This window comes from Macrobrachium nipponense, chromosome 28 (genome assembly GCF_015104395.2).
Source record: "Macrobrachium nipponense isolate FS-2020 chromosome 28, ASM1510439v2, whole genome shotgun sequence".
Lineage (NCBI taxonomy): Eukaryota > Metazoa > Arthropoda > Malacostraca > Decapoda > Palaemonidae > Macrobrachium > Macrobrachium nipponense.
Window position 1 is genome coordinate 60868896 of NC_087217.1, and position 24509 is coordinate 60893404.

The window sequence follows — 24509 nt, forward strand, 5'->3', positions numbered from 1 at the left end:
AAGGCCATTATGAAGGTCGGTAAGTGTAGAAGTAGAGAAGGTTGAGCAGCAGGAGGCTCGGGAAAGAGCATCAGGAACCACATTCTCCTTCCCTGGGTGATAGCGTATTGTATAGCTGTAAGCTGCGAGTTCCACCCTCCACTCATGTATCTTGTTATTCTTTATCTTAGTACGCTTTCTATTGTCAAACATGAATGCTACAGCCTGCTAACAAGTTATTATAGTAAAATGATGCCGGGCCAGGTAGTGACTCCATTGATGTACTGCTTCTATGATAGCAGTAGCCTCTTTCTCAACAATGTGGTAGCGAAGTTCACTCCCTTGCAGTTTTGTGGACATAAAAGCAACAGGTCTACCACCCTGGTTTAGAACTGCGGAGACAGCGACAACAGATTCGTCACACTCAACTTCAAATGGCAAGTTTTCATCAGTTAAATACAGGGTGGCATCTTCAAGTTCCTTTTTGAGTTGGTTAAAGGCATTTATTAGCCATGTTTAAAAAAAAATAGTCACAGGTGTGACTAGCATATATGATTCTGTCACAACCAAGAACTGTGCACAACCAATTCTTTATAAAATTACTGATGTTATGTAACATGCTTCTAATTGCTATCTATCAATGTTGTACCACTACTCGACTATCTAGATGTTTGCACCGCATGATTGCATTCATCACGCAGTAATTAGTGATATAAGAATGCTCGTAAATTTCTCGTTAACTGTTAACTGATTAGAAAAGGTCTTTGTTGCCTAGAATATACTTTGATGGGGATAAGGCAAGAACCTTACTTTATACTGTGGCTTTAGGAGTCATGAATGTTATACTTTTGTTATGGATCGAAGTCTTCCTCCAGTGTAGGATTTGATGCAATACCGGAATATATATAGATTTTAGGACAAGGGCCAAGCAGTGAGGCCTTTGAGGTCATTCAGTGCTGAAATGGAAAATGACAAAAAGTTTGAAAAGTTTAAGAGGAGAAAGGGTGGAAAGTCAGATGGGAGAAAGAGAATAAAAACGCTGCAAGAAACTGTGAGTAATGCCTACAGTGCACCACGTGCGGTGCACTGACGGCACTAACCCCGACGGGGTGGATACAATATCATCTCAAGAGACAAGCCAATTTTCTTTTACCAACAATGCACCTGTTTCTGCAGCATGATTGCCTGCAATATGGTCATCGGTTAAAGGTGGGTACACACGTGCGAACCGAACCTTGTATTGTAACCGATTCTTGTAACAAAAACGCAAGTGTGGACGGTTCCTCGAACCCGAACCCCGAACCCGCGAGGTTCGAGGCTCGGTTCGCCCTCCGTCCCGCCAATTGTCGGTTTTTGGGCCCCGCATCAAAGGGAGGTCTCTTTGAACGTTACGCCATGTGTGGACGGGACCTGTATGACACGCGTAACAACAGAGGTTGCTGAACTTGTTAACACTGACTATGAACAAGACCGTCCATAGTAGAGTCCCTTGTTTTGGTCAGTCAGTCTATGTCTACCATGTCTACCATGTCAGTCAGTCTATGTCTACTATGTCTACCATGGCTGATTGAAGTGACGAAGAGGTCCTTCAATTTATTAGCTATTACGAAGAAAAGACTTCACTGTGGCCAGAAACTTCTTGGAATCTCAAGTCAGCGAGTAATTCCCGACCACTGTATTCTACCCTTCTAGTATATAACCTTGATTGCCACCATCTTCTTTTATGTCGCTTCATCTTCGTTAAATAATGTGTATAAATGTACGCGGCAGCTGCTACTTGCATGGTGGCCATCGTCGGTAAACAACCCGGACAGAGACAGACTGGTGATCGCAGTTGATTGAAATGAAGTTACGTGCTTAACGTGGTTACGGTTCGTCCTCTACATTTTGACACCTTGTAACCGTATATGCGTAACTCAGTTACACATACAAGGTTCGGCTCTCACGTGTGTACCCACCTTAAGATTAGTAAAAACATGCCGCCACAGAAATGTCTAATTTTCAGTCTTTAGAGGCCCTTCAAAATTGTTGTTCTAAATATCCATTTGTTAAAAAAAGCCAAGCTGGAGTTAATCTTTGGTCCATGCTGGATGTATACACTGAAGGGAATGAGGATGCTGATAAAGCAGTCAAAACTGTAACCAGTTATTTGTCATCATTAGTGAATGACAGACATTGTGGAATAAAAATGAATAAAAATGATGACCTACAGAGAAGGGTTGGAGAGTAGCAAGTCTTTAGAAAGGGGTGGCTTAAAGGTGAATGTGAATAAGACAGAGGTTTTGCTGAGCAATAGGGAAGATAGAGACAGAATAGTAATACAAAAAAGAAGAGGCTCGATTATAAAACAGGCAGAAAAGTTTAAATACATAGGATCTACTTTTAAGCCAAGAGGGAGGATGTGAGGCTGAAGTTGACAGTAGGATAAACGGTGCATGGGGGAAGTGGAGAGAGGTAGCTGGAGTAGTATGTGATAAGAAAATGCCAATCAAGCTAAAAGTCAAGATCTATAACACAGTGATAAGACAGCGTTAATGTATGGAACGGAAACATGGGCTTTAAGAAGAAAAGAGGAAATAAAGCTTGAGAGAACAGAGATAAGAATGCTGAGGTGGATTATGGGAATATCGCCGCTTGAGAAATTGGAAAATAAGAAGGGTAGACAGGCTTAGTAAAGATTAGAGGTGAAAAAAAGTCACAATTGAGATGATATGGGCATGTTCTTAGGATGGATGAGGAGGAGGGTAGTGAAGAGGGCTTGGAAAGAACCTGTTAGAGGAAGAAGATCGAGAGGGAGACGGAGAATTAGATGGCGAGATAACGTGAAGGACAATATGGAGAGAAGAGGTTTGGTGGAGGATGATGCCTTCGATAGAAGGCAGTGGAGAAGACGCATCAGGCAACCGACCCCTTAATGTAGGGATAGCGGTGGGAAAGAAGACATTGTGGAATAATTATTCTGATTATCAAATAAAACAAACTGGAGCAACTGTTGGTTTATTGTTTTTTTCATCTCCCACTCCCCCTTCTAAAAAAAGCCACTTTGAAGTAATATCATATCTTCTAAGAATTATTCATCCTTATTTGATTTCAATATTTGATGAGTATTATACATGACCTAATGCTTGAGAGCAGAGACTACCGAACAACCATAACCTTTTTTTTTTTTTTTTTTTTAACTTCCAAGCAATAACACGTATCAAGCGTTGAATGCATATCTTTTGAAAGAAATGTTTCAGGATCTGAAATTTTTCCCGTTTATTCAATTACTAAACTTTTGTAGAGTTGACGATTAAATAAAGCTCTTATTATAGTAGTGAACAAACAATTCCTTCGGACGAGACCCATCAAAGTTAAGGACGGTAGCTCAGTGTTCTTTTTTAAACTAGGTAATAGTATCAAGGAAACATCAGATATATTACTATTTTTCTTGTATCGTAATCATAGAATAGGGAATGACCCAATAGTCATAAACTTTCCACACCGTTTCACTGACAATGAGTGTTAATGATCATCTCCTCTTTGTGAAACCTCCGTTAACCTCTTCGTGTTATTCCCTCCAAGTTTGTTTGAAACTCGGTTGTGAAGTAATACTTTTCAACATTCTCCATAACTAATTCCAACAGTTTTAGCAGTGGATTTTAAGTTTCCCTTTATTATGAAAGTTATACCAGAACTTTTATGTAATTATTGTCATCTCAGCATTTACTATGTCCCACATGGCACAGTTCTCATAAAATGCCTGTTTCATTCATACCCAAATGAGAGACAATGAGGCCCTAACAGTTTCTATCTAGTATAGTCAATGTTCTACGTAGATTGCCACAAGTTTTTTTTTCTCGTGGTGGTTTGTTTCTAAAAAATACCAACTGTACATTTCTATATTACGAAGGTCATCACAGCAACTGAAGCATCTATGTCTGCTCTGGTAAATTTTTTGTTTCTACTGCCAGGTATGACTTTTATTTACAGCTGCTCATGACTTTTCCTAGAAGCAGGTGTACAGTATTTTGCTATATTAAAATTTAAATCTTCCCACATACGAGGAAATAAAATTTCCCAATCTTGTCTATTAATAAATTTTTTAAAATAATTAACTGTGAAAAATCTTGACTACTCCAAACCAATCACACATTTACAGTTGGCTTTCCAGGTGAGAAGGCTGCTATCTTCAGCTCGTTTCTCATCTAGCTCCCATTAGAATTTTGATTTTTTTTTTTTTTTTTTTTTACACTGCTACTACTTTGCCTGTACGTGTAGAGTATTTTTTCTTTTGAGGTTCCCAGACCATAACTCAGTATGACTCTTTATTAGTAAATACACTAGCTTTTTGAGGCTCCTTCCACCTACTGTTTCCACACCTAGAACCTGTTGAGAAATCTGTGGCTCTGCCTGGGACATAGAAAGATAGCGATCTATTACACCCCTTTATGCAGCTTTTATATCGCATCACTTTCTGCTATTAGCCACAGCATTTAAAAACTACAATTCCTCACACCACCTTTGAATCATCATGTTTTGTACATGGCAAGATTTAGCAAGGCTTTCTATGGATGGTTGCCGAGAAACTTTATCTACCTGTTACTTTTGACGTTCGTATTTAAGGTGTAGTGCAAGATTCTGCCTAAAAATTTCATGCTCATTCATTTTTTGTTACAGACAGTACACTCTTGCCTTCTCACTTATTCTTTAAGAACTTTGTTGTTTTCTATCTCATAAATGTTGTTTGCTATCTCATAAATTTTCTTTCTTTATCTGTCAGTTCAAGGCCTGAGAACGCAAATGAATGGACTTCCCATAGTTCAGCGACACCCCATGCACTTGCTATCATCCCCTCTCTATAAGCTCTCATCAAATTCAACACCAAAGATACTAAGTCTAACCTTTCTGTTGACTTAGTGCTGAAAGCAGAATCAAGAAAATTGGTTGTAGAAATGTTATGGAGTGGAATGTCAGTAAATGGAAATTTGATCAGTGAATCTAATCTATTCTTGCACTGGCAATAACAACCCTTGCTTGCAGCCTCTTCCCAAATGAGGGAATCCCATAGTTACAGTTGTTGAACCCTTTTAGCTGAAGTTATCATTGGTTGCACCTCGGTAAATGAATCTTAGCCGTTTGTTACTTATAACCTCAAGTACATTAGTGTAAATTGAGACGAGCTGTCCTCTGTGTATGCAGTATACATTGTGTTTGGTTAAAGGTAAAAGTGTGGTTGCTTTTGTTTGTACTTTTTCTAATCTTATTATTTCCTTCCTCTGTTTGTTTGTTTGTATGGTGGTTTTACGTGCATGGAACCAGTGGTTATTCAGCAACGGGACCAACGGCTTTACGTGGCTTCCAAACCACGTCGAGAGTGAACTTCTGTCACCAGAAATACACATCTCTGACCCCTCAATGGCATGGTCGAGAATCGAACTTGCGGCCACCAAGGTGGAAGGTCAAGACCATACCAACCACGCCACTGAGGCGCTTTCCTTCCTCTGGGAAGGCCATCTGTTGAACTATAGTAACATCAAAATGAATCTGAACATGGTTGTCACTAGCTGTTGCCCAACTTCTTCCTGACATAATGCAATTAAATCTGTAGCCTCTATTCAGGGTTCTTTAATCCAGTCATAAAACCCTATTTATCCTTCTCATGGGCTTTTCAGCAGAATGAGACTGACTCAATTTAGTCTTTTTAGCCATTAATTGTATTTTTTTTATACTATAAATCATCTTTTACTCATGAAATCTGTTTTTTTTTCCTGCTCATTTTACGTCTCCAGTGTTAGAAACAGAACAATAAAGTCAGTATTTGCCCTTTTTGACCTGGTATAAAGAAGATATGGCTACATTTTTACCACATCTACATTACATCCTAACTTAGGTCAAGGGTTTATGAATCAGATATGGGAAAAGTGGCACAGCCGAAAACGTACTATGTTTGTAGTCATTTTGGTTTGATTATAAAATTTAAAAATTTTTTGTGGACCTTCTTTTCATTGTGAAGAAGGCGAAGTCACTAGTGATAGTCTCCTGGATACTTTTTCCTTGTCAATAGGTCACATTTGACTTACTTGTTCTTATAATTTAACTTGGTTGAATGGCATAAGCTGTTTTACTGAACACTCACCTACTTTCTCACAAGCCGTTATATTTTTGTATTATCATCAGCACTGGTACATATACACGTACACTTTTTGCATAAGCAAACTTGCTTATTAAACTAGTCCGTCATAAGTCCACATCATTAATGTAGATAGTGAAGAGCAGAGGACCGAGCAAAAAACCCTGACGTTGGGACATTTGGACAGTTCATCAATTCAAGAATGTCCCATTGATTAGTGCTTTTCTCTTCAATCTCCTCCTTACTTTTGCCACTAACCTTTTATGTGGCACCTTGTAAAATACCTTCTAGAAATTCAAGTAGAATACACCTTCTACTCTACTTTATTTGTACTAAACATGTTACAGAAGAAGTATCAAATTCAAGTAGAATATTTCTTTGGCTCCACTTTGATTATTTGTATTCTAAACATGTCATAGAACAGTTTAGCTAGGTACTGTATAATCTTCCATTAGAAAATCTATGCTGGCTATCTACAATTAGAATGATTCTACTTTAAATGTCTCATGTCGTCTGCTCTGATAGATTCTAGAACACGAAAATGTGAAGCAGGTATTGATAGTGCAGTGTGAAAATAGCAGCTAGAGCCGAGCTACAAAGGATATGATGTTACTGGGTTATTGGTGGTAAGCACAGCAAATACTTGAAAGCATCAAGGCAAGTAACATCTTGTGCAGCAGAAGCATAAGCACTTATAAGGAAATAAGATATTTTAGTACGGTGTTACTATAAAAAGTTAGAATTCAAGACAAGAATGAAGTGGTAAGATTATATTTATGAATGAGGGAGTTGTGGAATGATGTGTTGTTTAACACCAAGAAAAGAGGATTTGGATGGTATGAGAATATGTGCTAAGATAAAAAGGGAAGAGGAATGTTAGCCAGAAAAGTGGTAAATATAGAAGTAGCAGGATGAAGATCAAAGAAATCCTGGAAAATGGTCTGGGTTGAAGATATAAATCAGATAAACAGTACACAAAATAGAAGGCAAGGGAGGAACTTATTTCACCACTAACTCCATATACTTTACAGTAATGGAAACCTGACACACTCAAGTTTAAATGAAATAATTGATATATCACAAATAGAATGCAGGCATACAAGCACCAAGAAAGTTTGACTTGGTTCTGTGAGAAGCAAATGATGAATTAATTACTATGGTATATGATCTGCTTTCGCAAGTAACAGTGAACATTATTACATTAATTGCTATATTTTAATCATTTTGCTTTGTACAAACATATCCATCCAAATGCCCTTTAAAAAATGTGTATATGTATTGTAAATACCCAAACCATGACAATTTTTTTTACAGTTGAGCCGTATATCAGTATTCATTAGATAATTTCAGGATTATCAGTATTCTAAGAAATTATTTTTCAGCAGATCTGTTAATTTTGGAAACTTTTTATGACCTTTCCATTTATGGTAACTTTTCTTCCCTTTTGCACAGAACCTATTGATTTTATTCATACTGCATAGAGAATGGTTTTCTATTTACCATAGAGCATGTCATGTAAAAACCACAAACCTAAACCTAAGATGAATATGTAGTGAATAAACTATATATGTCTGGCAAGATGATTACTACATGGGAGTAGTGTTCTCTCAAACTTCGTCAACTACCTCTTAATCAGCAGATTTTTACAACATACAGTAGTATAATTTGTACGCGATTGTCAGGCCAAATTCCAATATAATCATATACCTCACTTTGTAATTTCAATTAAAAACATCTTTCATCATACACTACAGTTTTGATAACGTGATCAACATTTACACACTGACAACCTGACAAAAGAGACAACTGTATATGACCATCCTGTATCAACTTGAATACCTTTAGTAATACTTGCTACGTAGTGAAAGTTGTCCAAAAATTGTTGATCTAAGTGTGGGAAGTGAAAAAGCGGTAATATTTTGTACATTGATATTCTCTCTGGTTCAAACTTCTACATTAGGATTAAAACCCTATGATAGAAAGGAGAGTATGTAACCAAACAATTAATTGTCCAATTGACAGTCAATATTCCAAAGCTTTAAAATGGTCAAGGACTGCACATGTTGAATATGCACTAAACACTGGATAAAGGCAGTCCAAACTTTGTGATTTTTAAAACTACTATCACAGACACCAAAGAATATGAATGCAAATTTGAAAATTACAAAATTAGAGGAAAAATACAATTGTTTTAAAACAACACTACTTGTTACATAATTGGTGAGGTGTAGGTTACAAAAGTTGATGTCTTATCAGGGGGAAAACATTGTTTGCAAATATGTATGTTTTTCCTCTAACAAGACCTCCTCAACTATTGTAACCTACTCTCCTCAGCACACATAATGATAATGTGCACACTCATTGGAAAAAAATTTCTTAAATAAAAAATAATGCACATGTATAATGAAAAACATGTGATCAGTTATCAAAATACACCACATTCACTAAGCCTGAATGTACCCGAGCAATATCTTAAAAGTCATACATATGGAAACGCTGATCTATTTTCAAATACTGCCAAGTACTTTACAAAATTCTTAACCAATTAATCATATTGTATTAATTCTGATAATAATGATTACATATTATGTATATAAGATTAATTACAAAATATTTATTTCTCAACTTGATGATCCATTGTCTCTTTTCCAAGCTTCAATCCACAGAATAATCCTCTCAATATTGGATTCCATATCTTCTGGCGAGTTTGAAGGAAGGACATGAACAATGTCATCATTGTAGCTATCCATTGCCTCGTCTCTTATGACATTCATGATTTCGCATTCAATATTCTCTGTTAGCTTTGTTCCCTGGTACCCTCTGAAATGCAAAAGGAAAATAAATCACTTATGAATCACACCTGCTATCAAAGCATTTCATTATATTAAAGATGTCACTGTATAAAGAAAGAAAAGCCTAAGAGTATACAACGTTCATAAAATGAAATACGCAAGAATTAAGTAGTATGGCCGGCAGCAGAAGAGGGACTTCTGTCTCAGACTACGGCCAAAAGGCAAAGTGAATGCACACCAACTGGATGGCAGGGCTTCCATCCCTACCGTTGGTAGCCAACTACCAACAACCACCTTGTTTTTGGTTAAACAACGGGCTCCAGCTTGCACTGAAAGTTATTCCCATATGTAAAGACCAAGGGTTTTGTGGTGAAATTATATCCTCCGATTGCTCAAAATGGTCCACAGCACACAATTTTCTTTAAGAAGGCAACAACGGTAGGAATTTTAGGCACTGGAATTTTATTACAAACCAGAAATCAACTTAAGTTTACCTTAAATCTCATTGGTAGTCGCCAAACGCAGAGACGAGAACTAACCTAGCGTTCTTATATAACCCTTATGCACATTTGGCCAAACATGCAAATTAACTTATATAAGATACTTAGCTGGTCCGACGTTTTCAGGAAGATAAATACACTTAATTACATAATATAACTAATACAGAATGGGGTCAAAGAACGTCCCCTAAATTGTCATGTGTGCATAGTAATCTGGACAGCAGCACATTGCCCCAACATTAAGGCGGGAAAAAAAGTGGAGGGAAACTCTTGTCGCATTTGCAAAATACGGGCGAAAAAATATCACTTATAATTAAAAATAATTAATAATCATTAATTAGTAAATCACAAAATCTAAAGTAAAGTTAATGATAAAGAAATTAACACCTTTTCTTTTAATGGAAATGAAAATTAAATGTCATTTTATGACAGGTTTGTAAACTTGTAGGACCAACATTACTTTTAGTGGCAAATATACATACCACATCCAAATCATCTACCAATGTAACAATATGGCTAACATCATTGCTAAATGACCTTAATGATGCCTCACAGGGATGAAAATACATCAAGAGTTCTGTGAGGCTCAATTTGTTTCAAAACATCAGTGAAACTGAGTATCATTGTGTACACAGAAGCAGAACCACCAGAAAGGATTTTAGCATAGAAAGGAGCCCTAGAAAAAAGGACTGAAAATGAACATTGTAGTAAATAAGGACATATAGCAGTAAACACTTAAGTGGAAGATGGTACAGTGCTAAAACAAAAGTGAGGTTTAACTACTTGGGATCAATAATAATAGAGGAGGGAGGTACTGAGAAAGCAGTGTGATTCAAAGTGAAAGTAGCATGGCAAAAATGAAGATAAATAACTGGAGTAGTTTTAGACAAGAAAATGCCACTAAGGGTCAAAATGAAATTTATAAGGCAGTTATCAGGCCCGTACTATTATATGGGGCAGAGACTTTGACATTTAAGAGGAAAGAGGATGGTCTGCTGGAGAGAACCAGTAAGAGGATACTAGTGAGATAGACTGCCAGAATATCACTACTAAAAGGGAGGGAGAGTCATGATATCAGGATTATGTGTGGCATATGTAATCTAAAGGAGAAGGATATGGAATCTTGTCTGAGATATTATGGCCATGTAATAAAAAGAAAGGAGGTGGAACCAATCGAGAGAGCTAAGAACATGCCAGTGATGGGGGGGAGGGGGGAGGAGTGTGGAGCATCAGCAGATCAAATGGATGGGGTGAGGAGAGATATGGGTGAGGTGGGACAGGGGGAAGAAGATGCAGGGAATAGAAAAAGAAGGAGAAAGTTGACTTGAAGCCAACCCTGCTATACAGTGGGACTAATAATAATTAAAAAAAAAAAAAAAAAAAAAAAAAAAAAAAAAAAAAAAAAAAAAAAAAAAAAAAAAAAAAAATTGTACATTAACCCTCTTACGCCGAAGCCCTAAAAATCAAAACCTCTCCTATATGCCGGCGCCGGTTTGGAGTGAGCGCGGAAGCGGAAAAAATAATTTTTTCAAAAAATCACAGCGCGCTTAGTTTTGAAGATTAAGAGTTCATTTTTGGCTCATTTTTTTGTCATTGCTTGAAGTTTAGTATGCAATCATCAGAAATGAAAAATAATATCATTATCATATGTAAATAATGCGATATATGGTAGCGAAAAAAAAAAAAATCATAGATAATTGTATTCAAATCACGCTGTGCAAAAAACGGTCAAAGCTAACGAGTTAATTTTTTTTTCGTTGTATTTTACACTAAATTGCAATCCTTTTGATATATAATACATAGTAAAACAATAAAAGCAACACCGGAAAAATATTATCACAAAATGATGTACGAATTCGTAACGCGCGGACGTAAAAAAATATTATTTTCAAAAATTCACTGTAATTCTAAATATTGTTCTAGAGACTTCCAATTTGTTTCAAAATTAAGAAAAATGATTGAATATTACGATACTGTAAGAGTTTTAGATTAGATTGTTGCAGATTTTCGACCATTTCGGACGAGTTAAATTTGACCGAATGTCAAAATTTTTTATATATATATTTTTTTATATGCACATATTTTGGAGATGAAAAAGCTACAACCTTCAATTATTTTTTATTGTATTCTTCATGAATTTGCGCACATTTTGATATATGAAACTCTATAAAAAGGCTAATATGAAAAGGAGCAAATATTAGGATAATGCGATGTACGTATTTCAGAGACTTGCGGCCGCGAATCGGCGCGCGGAGTGAAGGTAAATATATTTTTCAAAAATTCACCATAAATCACAATATTGTTTTAGAGACTTCAAATTGATTTCAAATGAAAAAAAAAAATGACGGAATATTACTAGGCCGTAAGAGTTTTAGCTGACAATTGCGTTTTTCAACTATTTCGGTAGAGTCAAATTTGACCAAACGTGGTTTTTTTTCTATTTATCGTGAATTATATGCAAATATTTCAAAAAAAGAGAAAAGCTACAACCTTCAATCATTTTTAGTTGTATTCTACATGAAATTGCACACATTTTCATATATAAAACTTTATGTAACAGCTAATTTTAAATGGTGCAAACATTTCGACAATCGCACAAATAAATTATGATTTTTTCGGAAGAGTTACCGCGCGAACGTAAGGAAAATGTTTTTTTTTTCATAAATTCACCATAAATCGAAATATTGTGCTAGAGACTTCCAAGTCGTTGCAAAATGAAGGTAAATGATTGAATATTACTAGAATATGAGAGTTTTAGCTTACAATTGCGTTTTTCGACCATTTCGGTAGAGTCAAAGTTGACCGAAAGTTGAAATTTTTGCACAACGTTATTTATATGAAAATATTTCGAAACTGATAGAAGCTACAACCATGGGTTGATTTTTGTTGTATTGTGCATGAAATTGCGCACATTTCCATATATAAAACTTTATGTAACGGCAAATTTAAAAGGGTGCAAACATTAGGACAATCGCACGAAAAAATTTATCGGAAGAGTTATCGCACGAACGTGAGGAAAACGTTTTTTCATAAATTAACCATAAATCAAAATATTGTGCTAGAGACGTCCAATTTGTTTCAAAATGAAGGCAAATGATTGAATATTATTATAATATAAGAATTTTAGCTTACAATTGCGTTTCTCGACCATTTCTGTAGAGTCAAAGTTGACCGAAGGTTGAAATTTTTGCACTTATCGTTATTTATATGAAAATATTTCAAAACTGATAAAAGCTACAATCATGAGTATTTTTTTTGTTGTATTTTACATGAAATTGCGCACATTTTCATATATAATACTTCATGTAAAGGATAATTTAAAATGGTGCAAAAATTATGTCAAAGTGACGAAATAATTTCCGAGATGTGTCACTGATACTTTTTAGTGCGATAAGAAAGAAATTCGCGCTTGCGCGCCTGCGTAGCGATTGTAAACAAAACAACGCCTTGATCCGTGAACTCCCAGCATCCCCCAAGGCTCGTGATACAAAAGTTTTCGGCTGGTAAGCCTATAAAGTATTTTTCCGCGAATTTTTAAAAAAACTTTTTTGAGCCGACGTATGATACGTCCAATCGGCATACGGGAGACATTTTGACACGACGTTTAATACGTCCAATCGGCGTAAGAGGGTTAACTTCTACACATATACACGTCAGTAACCACCAAAGAATACGAATCCTGGAGACCATCTGTAGAGTGGAAGCTAACAATCTTATACCAAGAAATTCCAAGATAATAAACTAGCAACAAGCTAGTCTTTATCATAAAAGTAAACTCTATGATAAGCGAAAACTTCCATTAAACGAAACTTGGCAATTTATGTCACCTAGTTTTGGTGAATGGTGTCTCTGTTAGGTATCATATGGTGCCGTAACTCTATTATCAGCACCTTATGACTGCGATAACTGAAACTCCATCAATCCCAAAAACAAGATCACCATTGACCGAGTCCGCTGATAAAGTGCATTTAAATACAAAAAAAGCATTACAGGCAGTCCCCGGGTTACAACGGGGGTTTCGTTCTTGAGACACGTCGTAAGCCGAAAATCATTGTAAGCCGGAACATCATCAAAATTCCTAAGAAAACCTTACTTTTAATGCTTTGGTTGCATTAAAAACTATGTAAACTGCATTCTTGCATTTTTCATCAAAAAAAAAAAAAAAAAAAAAAAAAAAAAAAAAAAAAAAAACAAAAAAAAAAAAAAAAAAAAAAAAAAAAAAAAAAAAAAAAAGCCTTCAAATATTGATTATTTTGCATTTTTGGTGTCATATTTCTTCTGCCAGATCAGCGTTGCAGGCGCCATAACCCTGGAAATAATTTCTGATGAATATAACTGAAAAGCACCTTAAAATCGGAACGCTGTAAGCCGAACCCATCATAAGCCGGGGACTGCCTGTATAATGTTCCAGACAAATCTGTAGATACTACCACAAAGCATTTAGCATTATAATCATTAACACTGTGCGTTAGGGATTAGAGGTTTGTTAGGTCCCCTATCTTCTAACTTGTGCTTACTAGTACTTGAATTCCTGTTGGGTCCAAGTTCCAATTTACATCCTTATCCATGGCCCCAGCAGCATTGCTTCAAGCATTTTACTTTTCATGTGTTCCTTTTAGTTTTTGTCTGCCTATAAGTAATTAAAATCAACCCAATGGGAGCCTAGCCTTTTTAAAATGAACTCACTTTTTTCCTGCTGTCCAAGCTTTTAACTCTGCCTTGTAAATTTTTACCTGTCATTCAAGCAAAAATAATCTTTTAGGCCTCCATGATGAGTGAGGAAACTTTAAATTACAGTACAGAATTTTATAACTACAAGCCTTGGTGTGTGACAATCGTTTAAATACTAAGTGACATGCCAGTAATGGTAGTAATGCTTGATAAACACACCAAAACATCTCATTAGTTTACATACCTTGCAGCCAAACGATCATAGAGTATGGTGTTGTTTGTTGTCAAAACAAAAACTATATCAAAAAATCTCTCGGGGAAGAAATCACAACCATGGTAGTCCACAATTTTCCCCCCCTCTGCAATCATGTCCTCTAACTCATCCAGAACCTGTAAAACATGTGCAGTGTTATAATACCAACTAGTAATACAAAATAATCCCTGATGATAATTGAAGAAATCACAATATTTGTTTATCATTAGAGACCAGGTCTAAACTCTGTATTTTTCTGCTTCCGTAACCATTCACTTTCCTACTTCTTGAAGTGCAGTGGTCATTAATATCATACCTGGCAGATTTAATATAGAATGAAGCAATACATGTAACTGTTTGTATTTAATTCAAAAGTCAAACAATCTGACTGCGATGCAGTCAAAATATTTAAGTTCCACTATTGCATAAGAACTTCATTTGTGTGTAGCCTGTAGTAAACCTAAAGAAATCAAGCTGCCAAAAATCAAATAAATTTACTTCAAATAAAAATAATGGGACAAAGAAATTCAGCAATCAATACTACTTTGGTGTTCAAAATGTACAAATACTGTGCAACTAAAACTTTAAGCATAGCACTTTTACATGTTGATTTTCCTCATATTCTCTAAAAGATACTTGAAATTAATGAGCCTTAATCCTACAAGGAGGAGACCAAATGATTATACAAAATCAATAAACAATATGATATACCTTTGAATTTTGGCATGATCGTCAACATAAAATGTTACAAATTTATGCAGCATTAGGCATATGTTTCATGTTCATTTCCAAAGCACACAAAATGTAGTACACAACCATATGCATAAATGAGCAATACAAAAATGAAATTATTGAAAAAGAAACCCACAAAATCACAGTGTATAACATGTTTATTTATGAGTATTTACACTTTATTTTACTCCAAACTCGAGTACTTTCAGGCCCTATCTGTGGCCCATTTTCAAGAGATGTGTAGGTTGTCAGCCTGGATCAAGGCCCAGCAGTCTTCTGGAACTTCTGCTTGTTGAGCTGTCATTTATGTGATGGCTGTTCTGGTTTCCTTGAGAGTTGCTAATCCCCTCTTGTCGCTCTGATATCCTGAGCTGATGGTCAATGGGGTTAACCCTTGTGGTAAGTGAGTGGTCACCAAAAGTCAGTTGGGCAGAAAACCTAATCTCCATACTGTTGTGGCCCTTATGGAAATAATATCTACAGTAAGCACTGCACAGCATACTACAGGTATTATTGAATACCATTGGCGGCATCCCTGTTGGCCACTATAGTCTACTCTATTTGCCTTCCTATTTTTATCTGTTCTCTTTAACATCTTCCCTAAAAGTTCCACCAGAGTTATTTTTAAGGGGCCTTTGCAATGTTAGTCACACATCTTTATGCTGAAAATCAAGTAACATTCATATCACTATCTTTTCATCTCCTTAATACAGGCAGTCCCCAGGTTACAACGGGGGCTCCGTTCTTGAGACACGTCGTAAGCCGGAACATCGTCAAAAACCTATGAAAACCTTACTTTTAATGCTTTAGGTGCATTGAAAACTAAGTAAACTGCATTCTTATTGCATTTTTTATAAAAAAAAAACCTTCAAATAGTGATTATTTTGCATTTTTGGTGTCATATTTCATCTGCCAGATGAGTGTTGTAGGCGTCATAACCCTGGAACATGCGTCATAACCCTGGAAATAATTTCTGATGAATATAATTGAAAAGCGCCTTAACCTCGGAACGTCGTGAGCCGAGACCGTCGTAACCCGGGGACTGCCTGTATAATGTTATTCTGGCAGATTATCTTGCCAAATCATAGGTATTCATTCACTGCTGCAATACCAAAGGGACTGATAAGAAGCCTTTAACAAAATAAATTCAAATCTGAAAGAAAATTAATTATGTTTTGGAAACTATGCAGAGCATAATCATTCAATGAGTAGCTCTTCATGAAACTATGAATGCAGCATACCTATTCAGGATAACTTGCTGGAGGAATAAGGAAAACCAGAAACATACTCTGATAATACCTGAAAACCTTTTTTTGTGGAAAAAGTAGAGTTGTAATGGTCTCAACACTTGATGATCCATTTCACTTCTTGTCTGGGGCTTACCTCCAGACAACAATATTTATCAGCAATAGCAATAATTTGTCACTCTTGGGTAAACTTTACAGATATTCTGTTCAAGTGGGCTTTAAAAAAAATATTTTTGTAGAAAATGTAGATTTGGATGGTCTCAAAGTTCCACATTGGCCGAGTGCATTTCGCGCTCCGCTACTAATCCGGTGCTCTGAAGTTCGATTCTCGGCTCGGCCAACGCGGAACCAGAGGAGTTTATTTCTGGTGATAGAAATTCATTTCTCGATACAATGTGGTTCAGATCCCACAATAAGTTGTAGGTCACATAAAAATATCTAATCCTTCAGGCCAGCCCTAGGAAAGCTGTTAATCAGCTCAGTGGTTTGGTAAAACTAAGATATACTTAAATTGGATGGTCTCAATACTTTATAATCCATTTCACTTCTTGTCTGGGGTTTACTTCTAGAAAACAATATCTATCAGTAATAGCAATAGCAATAATTTGCCACTCTTAGGTAAACTTCACAGACATTCTGTTCAAATGAACTATAAAAACAGTCGTAAGAAACAGTAGGAAGCAAGCAGAGGCAGTTGATGATTATGAAGCTCATTATTAAGATAGTGAATGAAATGGTGACATGATAAGGGTGCTTTACGAGAAAGACAATTACTTCCTTAGATGATAAATATTAGTAGCAGCCATAACTCGAATAACCAGGAACAGCAATAAACAACAGTAAACCATTCCTGAATGCAATCTTAACAATTTTTCAATATGTTATTCTATCAAAATACAGTAATTATAAAGATGCTGTTATACTGAAAAGATATATAAACTTGTCGTAGCCAAAACTAGCATGTTCTTGCTCTCGTAAAAGGTACTACATGCAGTCATAACCTGGTAAATGTGAAGACCTACAGGAATGACAGATTGCTGGGGCCGCCGGTGACAACAGGGGACTCTAAAATCCTAATACGTAATTAATGTTTATATACCATGGAAAATAATAATTTTGATCAATATAGCATGATCCATCCTAGGTATTATACACGATTCTCCTGCTGATCATATTTGTATAATCGGGGACCTTAATTCTCATCCCACAAAACAATTTTATAATGAGCTCACTCGCTTCTGTCAAAATCATGCTCTCCATATTAGCGATGTAAAGCTCCTCCCTCCCTCCTCCTATTCACATGTGCAAAATAGAGCAGACACAATTACAACCTCCTGGCTGGACCATTGCATCACATCTCCATAACTTCATGATTCTATCATGACCTGCAATATTCGCTAAGATCTTGCAACGGGCTATGATCACATCCTATTACAGGTGTCATTCAGTACCCCATCCCTCCCTACCGTGAACCCCCTAACTGACCGCCCACCAGCAAAAACTGGGATTTTAAAAACCAACAGACAACCAGATACTTTAGGGCGACCACGGAAACAAGGTTGCGGTGAATAGTTCAACCGGCAGACGCCTTACTTTGTACTAACACAAATTGTAGAAATGACCACCACAGGAGGGATCTGAATGAATTCTATTCAAACATAATTTCCGCTTTGCTTGCTTCGGGTATGGCTACCTTTAGATTTCGTCAAGGTAATTCTCATAATATACCAGGATGGAATGACTTGGTCAAAGATCTGTGTTCATATTCACAAGAAATGCTTTTACTGTGGAGGCAAAATGGTAGCCTGAGGGAAGGACACAGCATTACTAATGAGACAGGCGAGAGCACAGTTCAAACTTGCTCTTAAGCACTGCAGATTAAATGAAAAACAGCTAAGAGCTGATGCAATGTCTAGAAACTTAGAATCCAGTGATTATCCCTGTCTTTGGAAAGATATTCAGTCCTTAAATCCCAAAACTAAAAAGCTGTCACAGAAAGTAAGGGAAGCAGTCGGTGAAGAGGCTATCGCAAGTGTGTGGGGTGATCAGTTCAGCAATATCCTGAATTGCATAAACGATCAAGACTCCTGAAGGGATGTAGATAACCTCCTTGTTGATAATATTCGATTTCATTTTGCTGATTGTATTACTCCAGGTAACATCAGCGATGCCATAAACAGCCTGCCTAACCATAAAGTGCCCGGCTGCGATGGTCTTCCCCCAGAGGCTTTCAAATTCTGCCATCCGATAATCTACATTTTGCTAGCTGCCCTTTTCAATGTGTGCATAAATCACCAGTTTCTTCCAGACTCCCTACTCTTTGTTCACTTGATACCATTAATCTAAAACAAGCTAAAGGATGCAGCTGACCCTGGCAATTACCAGCCGATTGCAATCACAATGATCGCGTCAAAGATACTCGAGTCAGTTCTTCTAGTGGGACTTCTCCCCTTTCTACACACCACTGAGAACCAGTTCGGATCTAAAGCAAACCACTCAACCGACACCTGGATCTACATACTCAAAGAATTGCGTAACTATTATCTATCATCAGCCTCTCCTGTTTTCCTATGTTTTGAGGATGTGAGAAAAGCATTTGACAGAGTAAACTACCTGAAGCTCTTCCTGAAACTGCATAAAAGAGGCACACCCCTATATCTAATTGGCATTTTATATTCCTGGCTCTCCACATAGCAATTCTGGGTCAAATGGGGTAACGTACTGTCGTACACCTTTGGCTCCCTAAACAGGCTTCGGCAAGGAGGCATTCTCTCTCCATATCTGTTTAATACGTACAAAGATGCCTTGAATGTCAAACTGAACTCACTCCCAATCGGATGCACCGGCAATGAAACAACTATAAACAACCTCTGTTATGCCGACGATATGGTTCTGATTTCCCCATCAGTGCAAGGTCTCCGACTCATTGACACTTGCCGCCAATATGCAGAGGAATTTGATATCCTATACAACAAAACCAAGAACCAGTGCATGTCGCTGTTCCCGAGATCGCTTAAGCAAATTGCAGAACCACAAATTTTCCTCAGAAATTGTCGGCTGGAATTCGTGCCCAAATTTCCGTATTTGGGTCACATTATCACAGACGGCCTAAAAGATACAGCAGACATAGAACAGAGGCGTCATAAACTATGTGCAACTGGCAACATGATTGCAAGGAGGTTTGCCTTCTCTCACCGAGACTTGAAACTGCTGTTCTTTCAATCATATTGCTTCACCATCTATGGGTGCTCACTGTGGAAGAATTAAGAACTACACCAGGGAGACCACGAGACGTATCACTGTTGTTCACAATGATATTTTGAGACGCCTCACAAACACTCCTCTCCAACACTCTGCCACACAGATGTTCAGAGAAAACCACCTTGACAATTTAAAAATCATAGTAAGGCAAACGATGTCCAGTCTGATCACCCAAGTGAGGAACAGCAGCAATTCGCTCATACAAAGCATCCTAAGTAGTGAGGCAAGAAGATCTAAATTGTGGGAAAGATGGGAAAATGAGGCGTTTTTTCCCTAAATGACTTAATCTCTGTATTTGCAAAATGTCATCTGCAGAGTCTGTCACTATTATTGTATTGCTATGATTATTGTCATTACTGGTATTTTCCTTTTTTCATTATTACTCTGATCACAATCAATATAGTTTTACATTCTATTTTTAACTATTCTCAATCTTAGTACAGGTATGACCAGTATTTTGACTACCTTCTTTTATACTACCTCAGCAAATATGGATATTACCGATTAATCTTTGGTTTTCTTTTTTTATCATGTTATCTTATGCATCTAGACTGTATGTTATTGTCTGTTCTTTGTATATTCCATGTATGTATATTGCCTTGAGCTAAAAATAAAAATTATTATTATTATTTACTCCAAACAAACTTGTCTGGTAATGTTCCAGCCTCTAGAGAAAGGCAACAAATGGATGAAGCCTGTCAGACACCATGCATCTGGACTTTTTTTTTATACAGGCAGAGGCTTCAGCCAAAGGTTTGTTAGTTATGAAAAATACAAAAAGAATTAAAATTTGTCATTTGTTCACATAAAAAAAATCCTGGTTCTAACATAAGGATGGCTTACTCTTGGAGTCCGGATAAGTCAGGTTTGGACCACCTGGGCTTACTTCCTGACCATAGGAAGGACATCAGAAGGAGTTACAGCCTTTAATCTGTTGAGTATCGGTTACTAAACAGGCAGACATCTGGGCTAATAGAATATGAAGCACATACAGGCAGTCCCCGGGTTACGACGGGGGTTCCGTTCTTAAGACGCCTCGTAACCCGAAAATCGTCGTATGCCGGAACGAAGTTGTTGAAAACATGTCCACAGGGAAAATTTCACTAATTTGCAATTTTTCTTAGGGCCATATCTCTAAAATTATCACTGAGTATTCACAAATTACTGTATATTCTCATTAAAATACAAGAGAGAGAGAGAGAGAGAGAGAGAGAGAGAGAGAGAGAGAGAGAGAGAGAGAGAGAGAGCATTACAACTTGTAGCATCAGCACGGTATAAAGGAGGTTTATATTTGTTTAAATAACTGAAATTATCAATAAACATTTTACATTTGTACCATAAAAATTCTTTCATCTCGGTAAGAGAGAGAGAGAGAGAGAGAGAGAGAGAGAGAGAGAGAGAGAGAGAGAGAGAGAGAGAGAGAGAGAGTGTTTATCTCTCTCTGTTCTCTCAAAGAATAATTATAACACTTCCAGCGAAAGAGGGAGGGAGTTACCACTATGACACATTATTATCTTGTGTGGCAAAAGAGAGAGAGAGAGAGAGAGAGTTAACCTTAATTAAAAGTGACACGGATAGATTAGTATTGTATTTCTTTAAAATACTATCACATATGAATTTTGTAATTACAGTTATTATTATTATTATTATTTGAAAGTATTAAAAACAAATAGTACAAGTACATAAAAAATCTCGAGTCTCAGTAAATGAGAGAGAGAGAGAGAGAATAGAGAGCGAGAGAGAGAGCGAGAGAGAGAGAGAAGGAGGGTGGAGGGGGGGGGGAAATTTCATGAGCACTTCCCCCTCCTGGCTGTCACAGAACTTGATATATGACAGTTTTAGTACCTGGAGTTAGAAAAAGGTTACAGAGAGAAGATGGGATTTCCTTCATTCTTCCATAATTTTATAAATATATAAGCTAAAATCTTACTAATTCACTATGGTATTTTCTTTAATGAATTGATATTATTGCTGTATAAATTAATATTAATATTTGAAAATAGTAAATCATTTATTTATCATACAAAAAAACATACATCTTTGTAGTAGAGAGGAGAGAGAGAGAGAGAGAGAGAGAGAGAGAGAGAGAGAGAGAGCGAGAGAGAGAGAGAGAGAGAGAGAGAGAGAGAATTATTATTTATATTATGTGATGTCATTTCAACTTATTAAACTTACTAATACAGTATTAATCAAAATTAATATTTGAAAATTAGTAAATCATTTTTGTATTATAAAAATGTATTTAGTCATGAAAATAAACATCAAAATACACTAATTAGTGATTATTTTCGTCGGAAAATACAAAGAGAGAGAGAGAGAGAGAGAGAGAAACTATGGTTTTTATATCCAAATCTAAGTAGAGTATATACCATACAGTTTAATAGCGTAAATTAATTTATGCGCCCTCCGCTCAGAAACTAGTTCTGCGTATGAGGTATCGTTAAAAAGCATAAAAAACCGTTGTAACCTTGGAATTTGCGTTGTAATCTAACCAGAAACTTAGTTTTGTTCATGAAACTTACCTGTCAGATATATATATTATTAGCTGTATTCTCCGACGTCCGACAGAATTTCAAAACTCCCGGCACACGCAGTGGGCGGCCAGGTGGTAGTACCCATTCCCGCCGCTGGGAGGCGGATATCAGGAATCATTACCCCATTTTCTATTCAGATTTTTCTCTGTCGCGGTAGTGAAAACACCTGTTTCCACTACCTCCGCCTAGGATTTTGAAACTTCATTAGCCGCTTAAGTATCCTACTTATTTTTTTGAATGATTGACTTGGATTTGTGGCTAGGCATACGCTATCATAAATTAATTAAAATTTTTTCATTGCATATGATGTCTGAATCTAGGTAGCCTAGTTTCAGATTTTGTTGTCTGCAACGGGTAAGGGGAGGCTACCGAAACCTTCGGTAGACACTTGTTTAGTATACATGACGTTTACATGTTTTCTTTGTTGAGAGATCAATGTAATTAGTGTAATGTTGACTGATTCCGAAAGAGACGTATGATTCGTATGTACGCAAATTAGAGCGTGATAGAATCAGGAGGTCTTCCTCCACAGTAACAGAAGTTAGGATAATGAACCTACTAACCTCCAGTAGACTTTATTTTGCCTAACCCTGTGGTATGGCTTACGGGCCTAGAGGAAGTTCTGTGAGAAGTAATGCCCTTTCTATTATTGTGGATTACATCAGTAAGCTTGAAAAAGTGCTCGCTCTCCAATCAGTGTTGTGAGTGTAGTGATGTTGATTTTGCCCCTAGTGTTGTGGAGGGGGCGTCAGATCGGTCCTATAACGCCTCTAGGTCTAAACCTCTGTCGGACTCCCAGGACCAGGGAGGGGGCAAGTTGAAAACCGAAGGAGGGTTACGGGAAGCCCCCCACCGATCTGGCGTCCCTTCGGCAGGATAAGGCTGCCAAAGATCGTGCACGTGCACGAATCATGAAAGATTGCTTCTCGTCCTCTGAGGCGTCCTCCCCGCAAGGTTGGAGCTCTCGGAAGGACTCGCGCCCTCTAAGAAGCTTTAGAGAAGAGGACGCTTCACGTCCTCTCTCTCGTCAGGAGGGAACGTCAGATCCGCCCCATAACGCCTCTAGGCCTGGACCTCTGTCGGACTCCCAGGACTAGGGAGAGGGCATGTCGAAAGCCGAAGGAGGGTTACGGGGAACCCACATCGATCTGGCGTCCCTTCGGCTTGACTTAATATCGATAAGCGTGACAAAGACGCAAATGTCGCACAGGCGGCTGTCGTCTTGGTCAAGAGATTAAAAATGTCCTTAAGGCAGGACCCTCACAAGGACGCCTTTCGAGACATTCAACGCTCTATCGAGAGGAAGACTTCGTTTGCACTTCCTCCATCTAGACTGAAAGGGAGAGCTGGGATCTGGTACGAAACAGGAGAAGAAGCAGGATTGAAAGCACCGTCTTCTTCTCAAGGAGATTTCGCCAATTTGGTGGACGCTCCAAGGAGGTCTTATTTGTCATCGGCTAAGGTTTCCTCCTCCCCTCATGGCGTTATGTATACGTTATGTGACGTTCGCTTTACTACGAAACGGGATATTGTTCAAGCTCATAAGATTGACGTCCGGCAAGCTGATTTGCATAGTCAAACAGCTCGCCAAGACGCATCTTACTCGTCCCTAAGGGACGCTCTGTCAGCGGACAGAGATGACACTGGACAGACTATCCTAGTTTTCGACAGGAGAAGGGCAAAGAATTCCTCATACCCAAGAACACACAGGCGTCCTTTTAAATGCCCTTCTGCAGTGTCGATGAGCGTGACAAAGACGCAAGATGTCGCACAGCCGGCCGTCGTTTTTGTCAAGAGTGGCGAACGTCCTGAAGACTCGTCCTGATGACAATCACCGTACTTATGCTTAGGACGCTCGCGTTTCATGAGCGGCTCTCCCCTCGCCAGGAAGCCTCTCAAGTTACTCGTGTTGACGCACGTCATTCACTATGACGCTTCCCTTGATGTTCGTCGCTCTTCTATTCCGGACGCTCTTCAAGACGCTCAAAGAATGCAATCAGGACGTTCGGCAAGCACCTCGCGACGATGCCTTTCGGAACGCTCGGCGTTCCTTTTTTTGAGCGCGTGTCTGGATATGTTCATTTGCATTACTAAGACGCAAAATGTTGCACAGGCGGCCACCGTCTTTGTTAGAAGGTAACGAAAGTCTTTAAGGCCGTCTTGGAGACGATAGCCTTACGTCTTCCTATAGGGCTCTCACACTTCAGGAGCAGTGTGCGGCTCTCCAGGACGCTTTTCGGGTGGCCTTTCAGAAGACGCTCGACGTCATAAACATTGATAAGCTTTTTGGAAGACGCTCGCCAGGACGCTAGCGAGGACGCTCGCCAGGACGCTAGCGAGGACGCTTTTGAAGACGCTCGGCATCCTACACGTCATGACGCTCGGTAGAGCACTTGCCAGGACGTTCTTCAGAACGATAGGCGTCCTA

At 37.8% G+C, this 24509-nt stretch overlaps 1 protein-coding gene and 1 long non-coding RNA gene across 2 annotated transcripts in view; one reads left to right on the forward strand and one right to left on the reverse strand.

Annotated features, from left to right (window-relative positions):
- LOC135201800 (uncharacterized) overlaps positions 1 to 5631 on the forward strand; it is a 91285-nt gene extending 85654 nt beyond the window's left edge. Inside the window, exon 3 of the long non-coding RNA XR_010311608.1 lies at positions 5281 to 5631. This is a non-coding gene — a long non-coding RNA (uncharacterized LOC135201800). The remainder of the gene's footprint in view (positions 1 to 5280) is intronic.
- Positions 5632 to 8003: 2372 nt separating this feature from the next.
- Positions 8004 to 24509, reverse strand: part of LOC135201797 (adenylate kinase isoenzyme 6-like) — a 65090-nt gene continuing 48584 nt past the window's right edge. Inside the window, exons 3-4 of the mRNA XM_064231063.1 lie at positions 14299 to 14444; positions 8004 to 8911 (exon numbers count right to left, since the gene is read on the reverse strand). Of these exons, the coding sequence (XP_064087133.1) occupies positions 8713 to 8911; positions 14299 to 14444 (345 nt within the window). The 3' untranslated portion in view covers positions 8004 to 8712. The remainder of the gene's footprint in view (positions 8912 to 14298; positions 14445 to 24509) is intronic.